Here is a 15,387-nt window from a genome sequence, read left to right on the forward strand (position 1 = left end):
GTTAAATGTTTCTTTTGAGTTAAATGCACGGGTTCATGAAACTAAATCTTAAGATAAGAAAGAAAATCCTTCAAAAGGGAAATTTGCCGTGTTGCAGCTGCAAAGAGGAGAAATCTAAGAGACATGGACGTCAATAAAAAGTAATTAATAAGTAAAAATGCAATATGAATTTGGATCTGGATAATAACTATAATGCAATTCCTGCCAACGCTCTGGTCATCAGCCTCCTGCTGTTCAAACCTGGCATCTGCTGCACCTCCGAGATCTTCACCCTCCAGCTGGCCATATTCGACTTGTTCTTCTGCTTTATAATCCTCTCTGAGTACATCCGGTTCTTGTGGCTTCCATCAGTGGAGTCGGCCAACTTCGTGGCTTGGAGTTTGAGTCAAGCCGGAGGGCCGCTCCTGCTCTGCCTCCTGAGTCTGGACAGCTACATCGCGGTCTGCCACCCGCTGGTCTTCCTCCGGCTCAAGGTTCCCAGGCTGAGGCTGTCCATGTGCTTCGTGGTGAACGTGATCACAGCTCTCTCTTGCCTGCTGATGAAATACTCCAGACCCCTGCGGTGGAAGGTGATCATGGTGCTCCTGTGTTGTGTCATCACGATCATCTCCACCTGCAGCGTGCTGATTCTCAGGTCCCTCCGCCAGACGGGGCCCGGTGGGAAGGAGCTCCACCCTATGAAGAGACGCGCGTTCAAGATAGTGCTCACCTCCTTTGTGCTGGTCATCGTCCACTACTCCCCCTCGTTCTGTATCTATAGCTGCGGTGCACACACGGTCATAAAGGTCGTATGCCACTTGCAAACGATGAGTTCTGACTGAGGTCATCAAGTCAGAGACGTCTTACGTTATTTTGAGAGGTGTGAAAAAAGTCGCAGGACAAATTAGAAAAACTGTTTCCCGCCATATTCGAGATAATTAATGGGAGACGCAGCTTTGTCATGGAACAAGGGGGCGTTAGCGTAAGCAGAGGTTTGTAGCATTTTCCTCAGTGTTTGTTTGTTTGTTAGCTAGTTAGTTAGTTAGCAAGATTACGTAATATCTATGTAACCGATTTGCTTGAATTTGTGTAGATGGGTGGGGCTTTACTTTCCTTTTCATTTATAATTTCTACTAAAAGAACTTGACATGTTTCTGATTGTGCGGCCCTGGTGGAGGTATGAGATCTTCTAGTTACTTCTGAGAATATTCAAAAGTTGAAATTAGCACAGTTGGTTTCTGCGTGTGTGTAAATGCTTGTTTGCAAACCAGAAATGGCAAAATTTGTATCCTTGATCTTTAAATTTGTGAAACTGATGTATTATCTGTGATAAGGAGTCGATATAACAAAAGGAAGCTACTCAACATTGATTGTACGTCCACAACAACATTCATTATTTAGAAATATGCAACAGTAATAGGCTACAACATTGCGTTTGTGTTTGTGAATCTGTTTCTGTAATGAGCATGTGCAGGATTGGCAAACATAACTTTTGAAACAATAAATGCAATAACAAACTTTACATATGTTTCAATGTTTTTATTTAATAAATCATACAAACATCCCAGTTTGTCGTACAAATAGGATTTGTATTAAAATAGAGAACACGTCAGGCAGTAGCTGAAAAACGATAAAGTTCAATTTAAAGAGAGAAAAACTGTTGTTAGAAAAGTAAAAGAATCATTCCAGTGACTTTTTGGATTTCTATGAATATCAGATGTGTAAATATAAAAAAAGATGAAGTTAATTGACTCTGATAAACACTTTGTTCTCTGTGTTGTTCATATGGCTATAAACACAAAGGTCCCACAGTTCTCATTCTGTGTTCAGGGAACCGACACAGCATCATGATTGAAGAGGCTGTTCAACAGCTGAAAACACATGAAAATACATGAAATCATGTGTTGAACAAAACACATTCAATATGATTTTCATCTCAACAGCCAATCAACTCAATTCAGTGTCAAATAAAATTGCCTCTGAATCATAATTCATGGTTACACATAATCAAAACATCTAGAAACGGTTTGGAAATACAAACACCAGTTTAGACACGAAATGCAATGTATGATAATTATGAATTCATGTTACCAGCACATATTATATCAATGTTTTGTCCAGTAAAGTTTCATCCTCGCCGAAGTATTTTCAGTTTATTAGGAACACCTCGTTCTCTACTGAGGGTTATGATGCCTGTGTTGAGACAGTTTCTGAGGTGTGGAACAGAGAGTACAGTGTTATTACACTGCATTAAAATAAGTGTACCTAATAAACTGCCAATTAAGTGTTTATAAAATACCGTAACTAACACACAACTCCTGATACTTGGGTGTAACTCTGCCTTGTCTTGATCCAAATCATCACTCTCTCTCTCTCAACGGTTTCAGTTTTTCTACATCTCATTTACAACTCATCTAAATTTGAATTATGGAAATCAGAGAGACAGAGAGATCCTGGATTTGACCTGGAATAACAACAACTGTCAAATATTTTCTACACCAAAAAAAACATACATGAACATGAAATGGTTATGATCCTGAAGTACGCGCTGCTAAGTGCAGTTTTGTCATTTTAGTCATTGAGCGGCGGAGATTTTCAACGTGTAAACTTTAACGATTATACACTCAAATAATAATTAAACTGAATTCTTGAGCCGAACGCATGAATTCAGCATGAATACATTTTAATTTACAAATAAATAACACTTTTCTCTCCTGGTTGCGTCACTCATTCAAAACTAAAAGTTTCACGTACAAGGAAGAAGAAACGCTGACGTCACAGAGTCAACGTGACTCCACTCGAAGACGTTTAGAAAAAAGAGGTTTTCAAGTATTCAAGTACCAGCAGTAAATCACTGAGCTGAAACTAACACGGAAAACAGAGAAGGTAAATGTTTAAGCTGCATATTTGACCTTTCGTAGAAATGTTATAATACATTTAAAATACAGCGCTGCCTCATGTTTACAGGACGTTTAGTCACAACATCAGCGACACTCAGAAGAACGTGAGGTCAAAAAGAATCAGACAACAGGGGATTTTCACGCATGACTGAGAACTTCACAATAAAATATGAATTATAGACCTTTGACCTGCACTGATTCATTATATAGTTGATAAACAAAAGCACATTAATCAACTCAAAACGTGAGATTTAATACTTTTCTTTACGTACACGACAGTAAACTGAATAGCTTTGCATTTCAGACTGTTGGTCCAACATAATAAATAAATCTGAAGACGTCACCGAGGGATGTGGGGAAATTTAAATTGCATTTCCACTATTTTGGGACATTTAATAGACTGAAGATTCATTCATTAATCAGCACAGAAAATAATTGTTATTATTTTGTTATTCAAGTCACTTCCTCACGAATGTGGGAGAAGCTCTGAGGTGCAAACATTAGTTCACAACGTGTAAAAGTCAGTGACTGAATAACTCTTCTGTTAACGTACCACTGAGGACTGTGTAACATCCAGCTGCGCCACTGCACTTTGTAAAGAAACGTGTTTTTCTCCGCAGCGATTGTGAAGCAGGAAATATCTGATCAATAGTAAATAATAATTAAGAACACATAAGAGTTAAAAACATTATTTTGTGGCACGTTCATAAGTCTGACAGCATAAAGCTCCCGAAAGGTTTTACTAGGTAGATATTTGTTGTTTAGAAATATAATCAACACGTCATTATGTACATTTGTGTGCGCTTCAACTTTTGCATAAAAAAACAACCCCTCCTGTGATTTGTCACTTCAACATTAAGCAGCTTCAAACCACAACAAACCTGCCGACACACAGAAGCTCCATTCATCAGCATCAGACACGTTTCAGTAGCATAAGCATGGATTTGACTTTCTGTTCTAAAAACGACATTTCAAAAGTCCTTCCTGATTTGTTTTGACGAATCACGGTGCTGCAGCCAGCGGGTCTCACGTGGTGGACGCCATCTTCCCGTGGACGCGGAACCGGTACAGACACGTGTACTCAACGTGTCCCCAGTTACTGAGCACACGAAGCTCCACAAACCTGTAGACCTCCTCACTGGGCTTCTGGTGCCGGAGCCCAGGAGAGAAGAGGAGGAGAAGGGGGAGGGGAGAGAGAGAGAGAGAGAGAGAGAGAGAGAGAGAGAGAGAGAGAGAGAGGAAAGATGTTTAATTTAAGGGTGAAAGAGACATCATAGTACATTCTGACATTAAAACAGTTTTCATCTATGTCATTAGTTTCTGGTCTAATCTTGCTACATAGAACAGGAAGTAGTTAGGTCATGTTTTGACTTTATGTAAATATTGTGTCTTTGTCTATTTACGGTTCTTTCACATCTTCCTTGTTTGGTCCGAACTTTTCACTGAAGCTTTAGGCTAAATTCAATTTTGTGAAAAGTTCCATCAGACCAGCGGAGCCAAATGTGGTCCGACCAGAAGAGGAGGTTTGGGTCCAAACTAAAGACGAGGACGTTAATTTAGCTGGTGGTAATAATATCATGATTTTACAGTGGCAACAAAAATTAATAAAGGACACAGGTTCATTTATTTTTAAAGACATAATCCTTGGCTCAGACTTCCAGGTGTGAAAGCTTCTTTAGATGTGATAGTGTGAACTCACCAGCAGCTGAAACGTCTGTGTCGACTCTCCTTCCTCATCGTAGGTGAAAGTCCCCAACAGGGTTCCTTCCTCTGTGTCGTCTGTCGCTCCCTGGGAGACAAAGTACAGACTCACTTTAGGAGAATCTCTCAGTTTTCCACTTGAGGTTAAATCACAGACAACAGGCCACTCACGTAGACTTCAAAGTCTTTGGGGGCGGAGTCGATGCGGCCGGTGGGGGAGTTACAGCGTGGGAGGTGGTCCAGTGTCACATGGGTGATCCTCACAGGGTGAGACAGAGAGATGACAAGAATCCCTTGGACGCCGTGAAACGCCCAACACCTCCCCGGGAGCAGCACCGGGTTACCCTGTAGAGGGAGGGAGGTAAAAGTAAGTTCCAGGTGACAGCATCAGTAGAATAGAAGTTGAAATGGGAACAGAGAAGATTCAAAGGAAACAAAGAGGTGAGGTTTGATTGGACCTGAATAACAGTGCGTGGGCTTTCGGACGGATACCACAGGGGAAAACCGAACAGGGTCACACACGCTGAGCGGATTCGATAGGTCTCCGAACACCTGGTGCTGATCACGCTGGCACCTACACACAGACACACAAAGCAGAGACAGGTCGTTAGTATGAGTTATCTGTAAAGAAGTATCGTGACCGAGACGTGGAGATGTTCCCGACCTTGAGTTTCCAGGGCGAAGTCGGCCATTTTGTCGGCCATGGGACGTCCCAGGTCAGCGTTGATCCCTTTGTCCCCAAGTCTGAGGACGTCCTGCTCCTGAGACACAGTCACACACAGAGCATCAGAAACATCTAGAGCCCATTAGCAGTCCCAGAGCCTTAGATCTAGAGTCTCTCCCCACCCACCTTGATGCGGTCGGTGAGCCACCTCTCCATGGCCTGCTGCAGCTCTGGGGTCAGATGGTCCTGGACGGGGGCAGCGGTGGTTTCAGGACAAGGGGCTGGAGGAGGCGTGAGCTGGATGGAGGACAACTCCTGGGAGAGCTACAAGGAAGAGGCCGTCACATCTTAGTGTCACAACCTCAAGGAAACATGGCAGCAGGTTGGATTTCTGCGGATCTCTCTATTAGCATTGTTACCTTGGAATTCTCCGCCTCCACAGCTTGGATCCTGAGGCTGAGGCCGACAGCAGCAGACCGACTGTCCGTCTGATACTCCACCATCTTCCTGCCCAGGCCGGCGACTTCCTGCTTCAGACGCAGCCGAGTGTCCGAGTCCCCAGCGTCTAGACTGGATTTGATACCCTGCAAGTCCAGGTTCAACCGCTCCTTCATCTGAGAGAGGAAGACGTCGCACCAAACTTGAATTGTTTTTTTTTTGACTGATACCAAGTCCTTCCAGTAATTTCATGGTTCATGGTCCAGTAGTTTTTGTGTAATGCAGCAAACACAGATAAAGACACAACCTCCTTGGCAGACGTAGAAACATCATGCAAAAATCTGTGTGTTCTCCCTCATCACCACTGGATGTCGCTGTGGTCCATCTTAATTCTAATCTTGTCCACTTTGACCTCACCAGGTGAAGACGTCCCACCGCCCACACAGCAAAGAATAAATGAACTAGACACAGACAGATGGTCTCACCTGGGAGAAGAGCTGCTCCTGCTTCAGCAGCAGCTCTGCCTGCAAACAGACACACAAAATGAAGTTAAGTCCCAGAGTTGACCCTTTTTCTTTTCCTAGAAATCCACAGAGAATCGATTGAGTCTCTGTCTATCTATGTGTTCATTGGTAAAGTTGGAAAAGTGAAAACAAATTAACTGATGATCTGCTTCTTACCAAAAGATTCTGCGTCTTGGCTTCAACAGCAGCAGAAACAACAGCTGGATCCTGGAGGAACAAGAAGACACTGAACTTTCATCCCAAATTAACAGTTTGTCATAAGGAACTCGATGTTCTTTACCGTTTTTCTCCAGAATTTTGTGAAGCGTTATGGTTTTACAGACAGACACACAAAATGAGTGAGATGCAGGTGAGTCCTACCACCACAGGTGCAGGAGGCATGGTGCTGGGTTGAGGAGCAGCAGGAGCAGGAGCAGGAGCAGGAGCAGGAGGAGGAAGAGGAGGAGCAGTGGCAGTGATAACAGGTCGACTCTCTGGTTTAGTCGGTGACGGGGCCTTTGTGACACTCATGCGGGAGATGAAAGAGGTCAACAAGGGGAAGAGGAACCAAAGACCTGGAGAGAACAGGAGGCACCGGGCTTTAAGAACAGTCCTGAGGAACATCAGCCATCTCATTCAATCACACTGGGGTGGGGGTGCAGAGGAGGTCAAAACACATAATGCCACCTGTGCAAAACAACTTCCTGGAGAACTTCTACTACTCTAAGTTGTCTTCGCCCTACAAAATCCTTTTTAGAACGATACACGTCCGAGGGGATGACGAGTCGTCTCCTACATGTAAAACTTGAATCTTGTAAAAATGCACATGTCACTTACACAGAAGCAGGAGGAGGAGGAGGAGGAGGAGGAGGAGGAACAGAACACAAGCCTTCCTCACGCGAGGGGTGAACAAGGTGTTTGCTGTGGGGACGAGAAGAAAATGTTGAATTACAGGGATTTTAATAATCTGGAGCTGAGACTTGTGCAACGGCTGTGAACACACAATGAGACAGCTGTACGTATGCAGCCACGTGGCAGCGTGACCACATGCAGCACCAGTCGACTTATGGAAACCAGTAGAACAATGTGTACATTAACGTGCACATGGAGGAAACACTGAGACAAACCTCCAGCGGTCAGATCCTTGACTTTGGACTGAGCTGCGACGGCCGTCAATGAGGCCGAGTCTGCAAAGAAAGAAACGAGTCAATGAGGTTACTATCTATCGTCAGGTCAGACACATTGAAAACACATCATCACAAGTTCGTACTCACCCATCAGACTAGAGAAGGCACTGCTGATCCTGGTCCTGTATCCAGGAGGGGGAGCCCCACTCGTTCTAACGGAGCTGCTGGGGGCCACGAGGGGCCTCTTGTAAATACCCTCGGAGGACGAGTAGCCCGAGCTGTCCACTGCGCTCTGACCCAGCTCCTTGTGGTGGGGCCTGAGGTGTAATCCTGGCCTGGTGGAGCTATAATGTCCCGCGTACAGGCTCTTCTCTGGAGGCACGGAGGGGCAGCATGTGGGGGTCTGACTCCGGGATGATGACGGGGTCAGGGCAGGACGAGGGGTCGCTGCCGGGAAGACGTAGGTCTCTGTCTTCATGACCGCCGGGGGCTGGCTGCTCGAGGGAGAAGGACTCGGGCCTGAGAGACGAGGACAAGGAGAAAGAAAAGCTTTGACTAACTGTGTTTTTATTCGATTGTGCACCTATCTCATAATTCTGAGGGTCTCATCTCGAGAATTATTATTGGATTCATAATTGTCACGTGTAATGTAAAGGGCCCAGAGAAGTGCCGGGTCAAATCTGGTGCTATTTAGAAATGCAATTAATTAAATATTACAATGACAGGTTTCTTTCAGACTTTGAATTGAGGCTGCGACAAAAGATTATTTTAATAATTTCTCAGTAATGTTTTATTTGATTATTTGTCACTTAATAACAAACAAAAACAAAGTTGAGTGCTAGCAACACCAGGGGGTCGTTAGTTAATTGCGATGCCAGATATTTAACTGGATCGACAGAAAGAAATATAAAATATATGTTATAAAACTTATGTTCACTTTATCTTCGAGTCTTCAAGCCTCTTAACATTAGTCTCATTTTAAAAATTATTCTCATTCATGTTGAACTGGTCACAACCAGTAAATGTACGTTATACAGCCAGAGATCAAGGGAACAAGTGGACACATGAGTTTTCTGGACAGGCTTTTTTTTAACTGTCCCTGAAAGACCCCATCCAAGTTTCATTCGAGCTATTATTACTATAGTTTCTTTGGTTCTGACAGGAAATTATCTCATCATTACTCTGAAGCAAAGGGGAAGTTGTAATTTGTTTTTTACCATCACACTGGTCTGCAGTGGTGGGCGACTCGAGGCTGGGTGAACTGGCATTGCTATTGGCTCTGCTGGAGGTACGAGGGCTGGCCTTGCGGGTGCCTGCCTTCTTCTTGAAAACCCTTGGACAAGAAAACACACAAAAAATTATGATCCAGATGAACCTTAACATTACAGCTGGTAAACAAGAGCTTCTGAATCCAAGCTTGAGACACACAGACACACAAACACACAACGAGTTACATACTTGACAGGGTTTTCCCGGTACGAGATGTTTGTCACGCTGCTTGAGTCCGACTCCTCGTCTGAGTTGTAGTAGCCGCCGGACAACAGGCGAGAACTCCTCCGAGACATGACTGAGAGACACAGAGAGAAACAAGAAGATAAATAATAAATGCACGTTCAACACATTTTTACCAAAGATGGTTTCTGTCATTTCAGATTGTTGTTATCACACTGATGTTTGTAGCTACGTGTTCTTGTGTCTTCTTGTTTTGGTTTGAATTAAATGTCTAATGTTATAAAGCAGTGTCAGTATTAGCAGCAGTGCAAAGTGGTACCAGATAAAAGGAGCAGTAGCAGAGGAGGCAGTGATATTAGTGATACTAACAGTTTAAGTTTCTGACAGATGCTCTCTCGGTTAATCTGTAATCCAGACTAATCTACAGGAGGCGTCCTGCCGCTCCAGCACTCACTGACACCCACAGAGCAGAAATTAAAGAAACAACTAGAAGCATCTGAAGCTTACAGAATGAAGAGAGAGACATTCAGGGAACAGACGTATCATAAACACTACAGACAGATTGAAAACACAGATTAATGCAGCGGACCGTAACTGAGCCAACATGCTTTAAAGAGAAGAATAATCTGGAGGTGATATCACCGTTAAACAGACGAGAGCAGAGACAACCCCGTTCTCTAACTTCCTGCTGGCGTCTGTTAGAAAAGAACCAGTTTAGCTTTTCAGACACGCTGCCATCACAAAGGTTACATAACTTAATCTGAGCGATCCGATTGGTCACTGGTTCGTTCTTATGGGGCGCAGGTCATTAGCATAAACCACAGCTCAGGAGTTTAACTACTTGTGTTGAGGTTTCATGTGCATCTCTGTTTGTTTTATGTTTTAACTAGAAAGGAAATGTGTGAAGGCATCATTTTTTTTTTCTTTTTAGATTTTTTTTAGATTCAACTTTATTGTCATTGCACAGTACAAGTACATATACAACGACATGCGGTTTAGCATCCAACCAGAAGTGCAAAAAAAATGGCAGTTAAAGTGCAGAGATGGAATATGTAAATAAATATGACGTACAGTTAGAAATATACATGGAATATAAATGGAAATATAAATGGAAAATGAACAGTATTAAGAGGTAAGGTATGATATAAGAATGATGAATACACTAAGAGCAAGATAAATATATAAAAATATGAATACACTATAGGTGGGATAATACAGTAGGAATAAGTTAAGTGCAAATGTACAAATGTTCAAATGTGCAAATGTACAAATGTAACAGGGATAAGTAAGTAAGTAACAGGGAGATTTATCACAGTGTCGGTGTTTCCAAAATAACTGTTGTACAAATACTAAAGTTTATAAACCCTCCAAGATCTGCTTTACCCAAAATTACAGTAAACAGGTGCTTGTATCAAATCCATGTTCATATAACTACTTCACTGCTGTAAACAAGTTGTACAAGTATCCACTCATTTTAATCCAAGCTCTTGTCTACACAACACACACAACCTTGGTTTTACAAATGATCTCAATCAGGCAAGAAAAAAAACAGAAAACAAACTACAAACGCTCAAACAAGAATGCCGGGCCAGTAGGGGGCGATAAAGACAATCTTGTTGATCCATCAAATACCAACGTATAGTGGTCCAATCAATAATGTGTGGTGATGCAAAATTTTGCTGCAAATTTGTAATCAAGATTTGTCCATTTTGGGATAAATAAAGTTTTCTAATCTAATCTAATCTAAACCGATACAACGCCGTCATTGTTGTTGTTGCTTCTCGTGCATTTGGAGTTTTTGAGAATCTACACTTTGGAAAGTGCTTATTAATAAAAAAAGCTGTTATAGTGTCGACAACGAGGCTCAACCGCAGAGGAGGTGAAGATGAAGACGCAGCAAACTGAAGAACAGCCACATGTGTTGGCTGACATGACAGCTTGACATATTCATCATCAGGAAGTTGTTTTTACATCATAACAAAGAGTTACGGCACAAATCGACTATTTAATTAACACCAAGATGACAAAATCTATTCTATAAGAGGACTCTGTAAAATTACCCTCTCTGGGATCCCGTCTCGTAACTTTACAGTTAATCCTGTGCCGGATGAACAAGTTAAATCTTAGAGGAACTAACCTGGTGAAGTTTGAGTTATAGTCTCACGATAGATCAGCGGAGAACAGGACTAACAGGAGTGCAGCGACTAACTCATGCTGCTGAAAAGAGCGGCAGCAGAAGACAGAAAGGGGAAGCTGTGGTCGAGTGGCCTCGGCAGATAGAGACAGGAAGTCACTGTGACATCAGATATACACATTCTCTGAAGAGGCAGTAGAGGTGTGTTCTCATCATGCTTAACGTCGCTATGTTAAACGTCAGAATCTTAATCTTTATTTTTATATTCTAACCAATTAATTTTTATATATTACTGTTTCAATTTTTTTAGTCACAAGGCTGATTACGTAAATACAATTTGGCACTTTTGCCATTTGCATATTCACACTTGCATCCTGGGAGATTTTCAATACGGGTCCTGGTAGAATTTGCTTAAATCCCTCGAGTGATATTATACGGAGCCGATGATAAGATGCTCGTTGAGAACAGATTCAGCTGCTTGAGTTTCATCAGCTAATTTAAATAGCAGGGATTAGAAAATATGATGTTAATACTGAAACTGAGAATAGCGAGATATTGAACCTCCTGCTTGGGCCAACGCTCTCCCTCTGAAACCACATTTACATCCGCTAGATCCAAAAAAAGATTCTACACTGACTCATAATTTTCAGTCCCTAAATATCACAAATTCTTGACGTCAAGATTCATATTTCCCCCCAAAAATGTCTTTATCTTGACTAACACAAAACAAGCAGCAGCAGGGGTCACAGATATTTCTCCTCTGTCACTGAGCACAGACTTTCTTCCCTTTCACACAGTTACAGTCACATTTCTTCAACAGGCTTTAGCTCAGAGTCTAGAGAACTGAGCAGTTTGTACTTTAATTCCCTCAAATCCTCCCGGCCACGATAAATGGCATCTGAGAGCCGCCTGCTGGCTCAGCACCTTTACCCTCCTGAACATACCAACCCCCCCCACCTCAGTCGAGCAGAGGACACACATGCACAGAGCTGTTTCTCCTGCTTTGCCTTCATTCATCCCAATGCTGTAGAAATACACCACACATTCTTCTATAACCAGGCCCTGTTCGTTTCTAATCCTGCTATCCACTTAATCTACGATTCAAATTACATGATAGAATTTAAATTCTTGAGAGATCATCATAATTCTTTCGGTTTCAGTTGTAGGAGCCTTTGTATTTCCGCTGAAGGCTCAGAAAACCATGTTTTGCTTTGGTTAATGTGCGACTGCACGACTCCCCCTTATCCCGGGGGGGAGGGGGGAGGGGGTGTGACCGAGCCATGAATAGGCAAATCTCACCAAGAAGGGAATACTGCCAAACAGATAGGAACAGAGAACCTGTGGGAATCACGCGCACGACGAGACAACAGCTGTTTATTCAGCGCAGGAAGCTCGGAGCCTATGAAAACTCATCTGGGCCGTGTGGCGTTACAGCTTCACTTCAATGATTCCAGTGGATAAATGAGCCAAACTTCACCGTAAAGAGCCGCAGCAGAGGAGCACCAGTATGCTGCCCCTGTAATCCTCATCAACTACAATGGCACAAAGTAGAGTCCCTTGTACCAAAGCCCAACAGTCCCATTATAGATCCAGATTTTAAATTAGATCTGCAACAACTCAAAAGCTTTTTAAAGCAAGATTTGCCCCAAAGTTTCATGGGTTTCCTTCTTGGCCCGCGTTCCATCATTCAAACAAGTTTTGTGGAAATCCCACAGAGTGATTTTTTTGTGTAATCCTGCTGACAAACAAACAAACAGACCAACAAACAAACAAAGAAACAAATGTACAGGGGTGAAAACATAACCTCCTCCGTAAAGGTAACAATACAAGGGAAATTCGTTTGGGCATAAGACAGTAAAACAGGATGGACTCACTCTGGGGACTTAAAAATCAATTCAGAACAGCAGACACACACAACCACACACACACACACACACACACAGACACACACACACACAAGAGCATATGTGTACAAGCCAATGTGAGCTATAAATTATGATTATTTCCATTCCGACTTACTCTTTCAGTTATGCTACATTGATATTTTGTTCTGTAATTCATCAGAAAATATGTTTAAGTCCAAGTTGTTGTCTTATTTTTATCCAACAAACATCAAAAACCCACAACAAGGAGAAGAAGAGAATCCTTATGTTAGAAAAGATGGGTCGATCACATTTGAGGTATTTTGGCTTCGTAAAAATTACTCAAACAATTCATCAAATCAAAACAGTAGCTGAGCATCTTTCTGTCGATCAATTAATCAATCAGCTGATTGGATATTGAGCCCAACAGTGAACGAGCAGTGATCTTAACTGGATCAGAATCTGAGGATGGCAGAGTTCTGGGTGTGGTGGTGATGTTTGCTCAGGGCTGGGCCGGGCGGGGCGCTCTGACTTATTCAGTGGCATGACCACAGACAGTGGCAGGGCACATGATGACAGACAGTGGCAGGGCACAGACAAAGAGAGAACATGACACGGGAGGATCAGAGAAGTAATGAGAGAAAAGAGCTGGAGCAGACAGATTCTGACAAAGACAAAGGAAAGGTGGAGAGAAAGGTGGAGAGAAATCCCACAACAAAGATGGTGGACACAAAGGGATGAAACGACAAAGAGGAGATGAACATGTGTGTGTGACAAAGAGAAGATGAACATGTGTGTGTGTGAAACCGCAGGAGGGAAAAATGTGTAACACACTGTTATGGGTTGAAGAGCCAGCGATGGAGTTTGTGGAAAAAGTGCAGGAATGAGAAGCTGGGGTGAAAAGAAGAAGGAAGGAGAGAGGGTAAAAGAAAGGAATGCAGAGAATTGGTGTTCATCAAACCACAGCGCACTGGCAACCAGTTTGATTCCGTGGCTAACTTTAGGCCGGAGCCAGTGAAACGTGACGCAGACATACAGAGCAGATGAGTCATCCGGCTTCACCCAAATTACCCCATCGCCTTGAGAGTAGAAGGAAAGACAACAAGTCTGGCTGCAGATATTTAAACTGAGCAGCTACTTACTAGCTCACGTGAACCAGATGTTTGCATTTCTTCTTTCTATTCCTCTTTATTTCTTTACCACCATTTACAGTAGTGAGCAGCTGTGAGCCTGAGTTCAGTAGAGTTCCTCAAAACTAATTTTACAACCTTCCCCTTATTTGCTTGTAGCTGCATCTCAGTTTATTTATTCCACTTATTATGTGTATTTATTTTAAACCACACATTACTGTAATATTCAAGACTTAGACTTATGAAGTAGCTAATCTCTGAGCTAATTTCTGTTCACATTCTTATACCAGCTATGATATTTAGTAATTTATGTAATATGTCTTTCAAATCTTTACAAGACTGCACATCAAAGTAACTCTAGAATAACTTTTACTTCACTTTTAGTTGATTCACATCATTTTGCCAAAAGTCTCAGCCTTGTATTGCAGCAGCTCCAAATTCTATATGTTTGGTTATACTTGTGATACTGTATATATTATTCATAATACATTTTATGTTTAATGTAAAATATACATTTATTTGCAAGTGCTTGACTATTTTATTAGTCCCTAATATTGGTGTAGTCCTCCCCCCCCCAAAAATTCATATTGATCTTACTCTAAAAAGAAATTATAGTCAGTTAACTTAACTGACTACAACTGTTACACATCTATTCCTCAGCTCTTCACTACACATATCCTCACACTGTGCATGTTCTTCTTGTTTTTACACTGTTTATATTAGTTTTTACTCAATTCATAAGTTTCTATATCCCTTACACATAAGTATTGTTACTTATTACTTACTGATGCCTATTTTTTTTTTACTTTTGCTGCTTAAATATTGCAAATTTCCGCATTGTGGGACTTATAAGGGATTTTTATGAACTTATCTTATCTTAAATCTTAATCACTCCCAAGTTGTGTCCAGAGTTACTTTTCATTCCAGGAGAGTAAAATATGATTTAATAGATGTTTGGTACATTGTAGTAAAAAAATAAACGTGTATAATATGAACAATGTTTTCAAGACAGAATAAATATAAACTATGAAAAGTTCTTAGAGAGGATTTGACGCAATACAACATTGAACGATGCTGATTGGTCCGTGAACGCAGCAGCAGCAGCAGCAGCATCATCCCGAAGTGACCGAGAAGAAACAGCAACTGGACCAGAACTCTACTTCTCAGATGTATCCAGATGTTTTCAGATGTTTCCAGATGTTTAAAGAAGATAACAAACAGCCCAGAGTCCATTTTGAACCGGGACCTGATCTCAGAGTGTGGAACTCACCTCGTCCTGTCGCTGTGAGTTCACAAACTGTCCCGAATCCTCGACTGCTCCACCGGGAGTCCTTCACTCGAACATGTCCGACCACGTCCCGGAACGGAACCAGCTGGGTCAGGGGTCAGAACCGGTCACAGCGGGGAGCCGCGGGACGTGACAGCGGGTCCGGGGGACTCGAACACACAGACGGTTGTTGTGACAGCGTCAACGGTTCAACCGCTACTGATGCTGGC

At 42.3% G+C, this 15,387-nt stretch overlaps 1 protein-coding gene across 4 annotated transcripts; it reads right to left on the bottom strand.

Annotated features, from left to right (window-relative positions):
- Positions 1 to 1,503: 1,503 nt before the first annotated feature.
- On the bottom strand, positions 1,504 to 15,387 carry sun2 (Sad1 and UNC84 domain containing 2). Of its 4 annotated transcripts, XM_053418400.1 has the most exons (17): positions 10,902 to 11,258; positions 9,407 to 9,459; positions 8,771 to 8,879; positions 8,530 to 8,645; positions 7,460 to 7,831; positions 7,313 to 7,372; positions 7,023 to 7,106; positions 6,567 to 6,760; positions 6,363 to 6,413; positions 6,168 to 6,206; positions 5,664 to 5,858; positions 5,431 to 5,568; positions 5,245 to 5,341; positions 5,039 to 5,154; positions 4,752 to 4,925; positions 4,579 to 4,668; positions 1,504 to 4,025 (listed from the first exon to the last, which is right to left on the bottom strand). In XM_053418400.1, the coding sequence occupies exons 3-17, from the start codon at positions 8,875 to 8,877 to the stop codon at positions 3,906 to 3,908; spliced, it is 1,953 nt and encodes a 650-aa protein (XP_053274375.1). In that variant the 5' UTR covers positions 8,878 to 8,879; positions 9,407 to 9,459; positions 10,902 to 11,258; the 3' UTR covers positions 1,504 to 3,905. The 4 variants fall into 4 exon arrangements, with proteins under 4 accessions (XP_053274375.1, XP_053274374.1, XP_053274376.1 ...); XM_053418399.1 differs by lacking the exons at positions 9,407 to 9,459; positions 10,902 to 11,258 and adding an exon at positions 15,161 to 15,387; XM_053418401.1 differs by lacking the exon at positions 9,407 to 9,459 and having other exon boundaries at positions 1,504 to 4,022; positions 10,902 to 11,259.

The sequence above is a fragment of the Pleuronectes platessa genome, chromosome 3 (genome assembly GCF_947347685.1).
Source record: "Pleuronectes platessa chromosome 3, fPlePla1.1, whole genome shotgun sequence".
NCBI classification, from domain to species: domain Eukaryota; kingdom Metazoa; phylum Chordata; class Actinopteri; order Pleuronectiformes; family Pleuronectidae; genus Pleuronectes; species Pleuronectes platessa.

Bases quoted from the DNA above. Each gene is read 5' to 3' on its own strand.
- sun2 (XM_053418399.1), bottom strand. From the start codon at position 8,877: ATGTCTCGGAGGAGTTCTCGCCTGTTGTCCGGCGGCTACTACAACTCA. The intron at 7,373-7,459 runs GTGAGTACGAAC...CTTTCTTTGCAG, and splicing joins TGCCTTCTCTAGTCTGATGG to ACTCGGCCTCATTGACGGCC. The intron at 6,761-7,022 runs GTAAGTGACATG...TGTTCTCTCCAG, and splicing joins CCTCCTCCTCCTGCTTCTGT to GTCTTTGGTTCCTCTTCCCC.